The sequence below is a fragment of the Cebus imitator genome, unplaced genomic scaffold (assembly GCF_001604975.1).
Source record: "Cebus imitator isolate Cc_AM_T3 unplaced genomic scaffold, Cebus_imitator-1.0 Scaffold96, whole genome shotgun sequence".
In the NCBI taxonomy this organism is placed as follows: domain Eukaryota; kingdom Metazoa; phylum Chordata; class Mammalia; order Primates; family Cebidae; genus Cebus; species Cebus imitator.
This window is the reverse complement of record NW_016107411.1, coordinates 2,439,185-2,442,249: the sequence shown is the minus strand read 5'-3', so window position 1 is coordinate 2,442,249 and position 3,065 is coordinate 2,439,185. Positions and strand designations below refer to the sequence as shown.

General features: G+C 48.9%; 1 protein-coding gene across 2 annotated transcripts; it reads left to right on the top strand.

Annotated features, from left to right (window-relative positions):
• The first annotated feature begins 712 nt into the window (after positions 1 to 712).
• APOF (apolipoprotein F) lies at positions 713 to 2,951 on the top strand. 2 transcript variants are annotated; one of them, XM_017536329.2, is made up of 2 exons: positions 713 to 834; positions 1,367 to 2,951. In XM_017536329.2, the coding sequence occupies exons 1-2, from the start codon at positions 750 to 752 to the stop codon at positions 2,329 to 2,331; spliced, it is 1,050 nt and encodes a 349-aa protein (XP_017391818.1). In that variant the 5' UTR covers positions 713 to 749; the 3' UTR covers positions 2,332 to 2,951. The 2 variants fall into 2 exon arrangements, with proteins under 2 accessions (XP_017391818.1, XP_017391819.1); XM_017536330.2 differs by lacking the exon at positions 713 to 834 and adding an exon at positions 1,246 to 1,276 and having other exon boundaries at positions 1,367 to 2,644.
• Positions 2,952 to 3,065: the final 114 nt, after the last annotated feature.

Sequence of the window (3,065 nt, the reverse complement as noted above, 5' to 3'; positions counted from 1 at the left end):
ACTGCAACCTCCGCCTCCTGGGTTCAAGCGATTCTCCTGCCTCGGCCTCCCAAGTAGCTGGTACTACAGGCATGCACCACCATGCCCGACTAATTTTTGTATTTTTAGTAGAGATGGGGTTTCACCACGTTAACCAGGGTGGTCTTGATCTCTTGACCTTGAGATCCACCTGCCTTGGCCTCCCAAATGCTGGGATTACAGGTGTGAGCTGCCGCGCCTGGCTTTTTTCTTTTTTGAGATGGAGTCTTGCTCTGTTGCCCAGGCTGCTGTAAGCTCCGCCTCCCAGGTTCAAGCAATTCTCCTGCCTCAGCCTCCCAAGTAGCTGGGACTACAGGTGCCCACCACCACGCCCAGCTAATATTTGTATTTTTAATAGAGACAGGGTTTCACCATATTAGCCACACTGGTCTCGAACTCCTGACCTTGTGATCCACCTGCCTTAGCCTCCCAAAGTGCTGAGATTACAGGCGTGAGCCACTGTGCCCAGCCACTAATTTAATTTTTAAATTGAAAAGAGAAATGAGAGAACCATACACATCTCATCTTTCCTAATTCTGAATTTCCCTGGCTCCTATCATGAGCTTAGAGTGGGAACGTGGCAGGGACATACAGGAGATGCCAAAGATCAGGACTGCAAGCATTGAGGTTGCGTGTGTGACAAGGGTACAAGGTTTGAGCAGCCAGTGTAAATATTTTCAGAGATTACATCCCTCATTGATCATAAGGGAGAGCAAATATTTCCTTTCCTCATGGGACAGAGAACTAGGCAGAACAGGACCGGGGAGCGACCAAACCTACCGAGGCAGTCTCACTTCTCAATGACTGGACTGTGTGGTAATTTGGGGTCCCTATGTATGGGTGGAAATAAAACAGAAGTCGCTGGAGACCTGTAAATGGGGGAGACCAAGTTGGAGCAATTGGGGTGCATTTCCTATTTCTTAGGCCTTTACCTAAAAAGAACAGAAGCTTGGGGCCAGGCACAGTAGCTCACACCTAGAAGCCTATCACTTTGGAAGGTGGAGGTGGGAGGATCACTTGAGCCCAAAGTTCAGGACCAGGCTGGGCAAGATGGCAAAACCACATCTCTACAAAAAATTTAAAAATTAGCTAGGTATGGTGGCATGCACCTGTAGTCTCAGCTACTTGGGGGGCTGAGGCAGGAGGATTGCTTGAGCCCAAGAGTTTAAGGCAGCAGTGATTTGTGATCCCACCACTGCACTCTTCTGGGTGACAGAGCAAGACCCAGTCTCTAAAAAGAAAGTATAGAAGCTTGGAAGTAGGTTGACGTACGAGGTGTCCCCCTAACTGAGTCTTGGGCTCACCATAGGGAAATAGTTTGTATGTTTCTGATTTCCCCCCTTTCTAGGGTACTCTGCTCCAGACATGCATGGCCTCAGATTCATCTTGATACCAGTTGAACTGCTACTTTGCTACCTCCTGCTGCACCCTGTGGATGCCACTTCATATGGAAAGCAGACAAATGTCTTGATGCACCTTCCCTTGTCCTTGGAATCCCAGACACCCTCCTCAGACCCCTTGTCCTGCCAATTTCTGCACCCAAAGTCACTGCCTGGTTTCAGCCACATGGCCCCTCTTCCCAAGTTCTTGGTAAGCCTGGCTCTAAGGAATGCCCTGGAGGAAGCTGGTTGCCAGGCTGATGTTTGGGCTCTACAGCTTCAGCTGTACCGCCAGGGTGGTGTGAATGCGACACAGGTCCTCATCCAGCATCTTCAAGGGCTCCAGAAAGGCAGAAGCGCAGAGAGGAAAGTGTCAGTGGAAGCCCTGGCCTCTGCTCTGCAGCTATTAGCCAGGGAGCAGCCAGGCACAGGAAGGGTCCGGCGCTACCTCCCCACCGAAGACTGTGAGAATGAGAAGGAGCAAGATGTGCACAATGTCGTCCAGCTGCTGCCAGGAGTGGGAACATTCTACAACCTGGGCACAGCCTTGTATTATGCTACTCAAAACTGCTTGGGCAAGGCCAAGGAACGAGGCCGAGATGGGGCCATAGATCTGGGATATGACCTTCTGATGACCATGGCTGGAATGTCAGGGGGGCCTATGGGTCTAGTGGTCAGTGCTGCACTTAAACCTGCATTAAAGGCTGGGGTTCAGCAGTTGATCCAGTATTATCAAGATCATAATGAGGCAAACATCTCTCAGCCAGAGATCACTAAGGAGGGTTTGAGGGGCATCTCAGATGTGAGTGACTTGGAAGAAACAACTACTCTGACTTCTTTCTCGTCAAAAGTAGTAAGTTCAGCTCCCTACTGGGGACGGGCCATAATCAAGAGCTATGACTTAGATCCTGGGGCTGGGAATCTTGGCATATAAAAGAAGGTGGTAACCATAGAATAAAACTAATATCCTGACATGTCTTCAAAATCTTAATCTCTTATTTATCCAGGAGGAAGGCAGTACAGTGAAAGGTAGAAACGTAAATGTTTGGGGGTTGAAGTCAGAGGATTTGGTTTTGAATCAAGGCTCCACTTGATGGTGCCTGGTAATCACTGGCTAGTAATTTCTTTCTTGAACGAAGATCAATTTTAAAATTTCTAAATGAGAGAGAATAATTTTAACCTCAATGAGTTGCCGTGTAAATTTTAAATGATACAATGAATCAAAAGTGCTTATCACAGTACTCTCAATAAATGGCTATTAGCCAGGTGAGCTGGCTCACGTCTGTAATTCCAGCACTGTGAGAGACCGAGGTGGGAGGATCACTTGAGCCCAGCAGTTCAAGATCAGCCTGGGCAACATGGCGAAACCACATCTCTACAATAAATACAAAAAATTATCCTGGCGGAGTGATGCGCGCTTGTAGTAGTCCCAGCTACCTGGGAGGCTGAGCCGGGAGAATCACCTGAGCCCGGAAGGTCGAGGCTGCAGTGAGCCAAGATCTTGCCACTGCACTCCAGCCTGGGTGACAGAGCGAGACCATGTCTTAAAAAATAAAAAAAAAATATTTTAAGGCCGGGCGCGGTGGCTCACGCCTGTAATCCCAGCACTTTAGGAGGCCGAGGCGGGTGGATCACGAGGTCAAGAGATCGAGACCATCCTGGTCAACA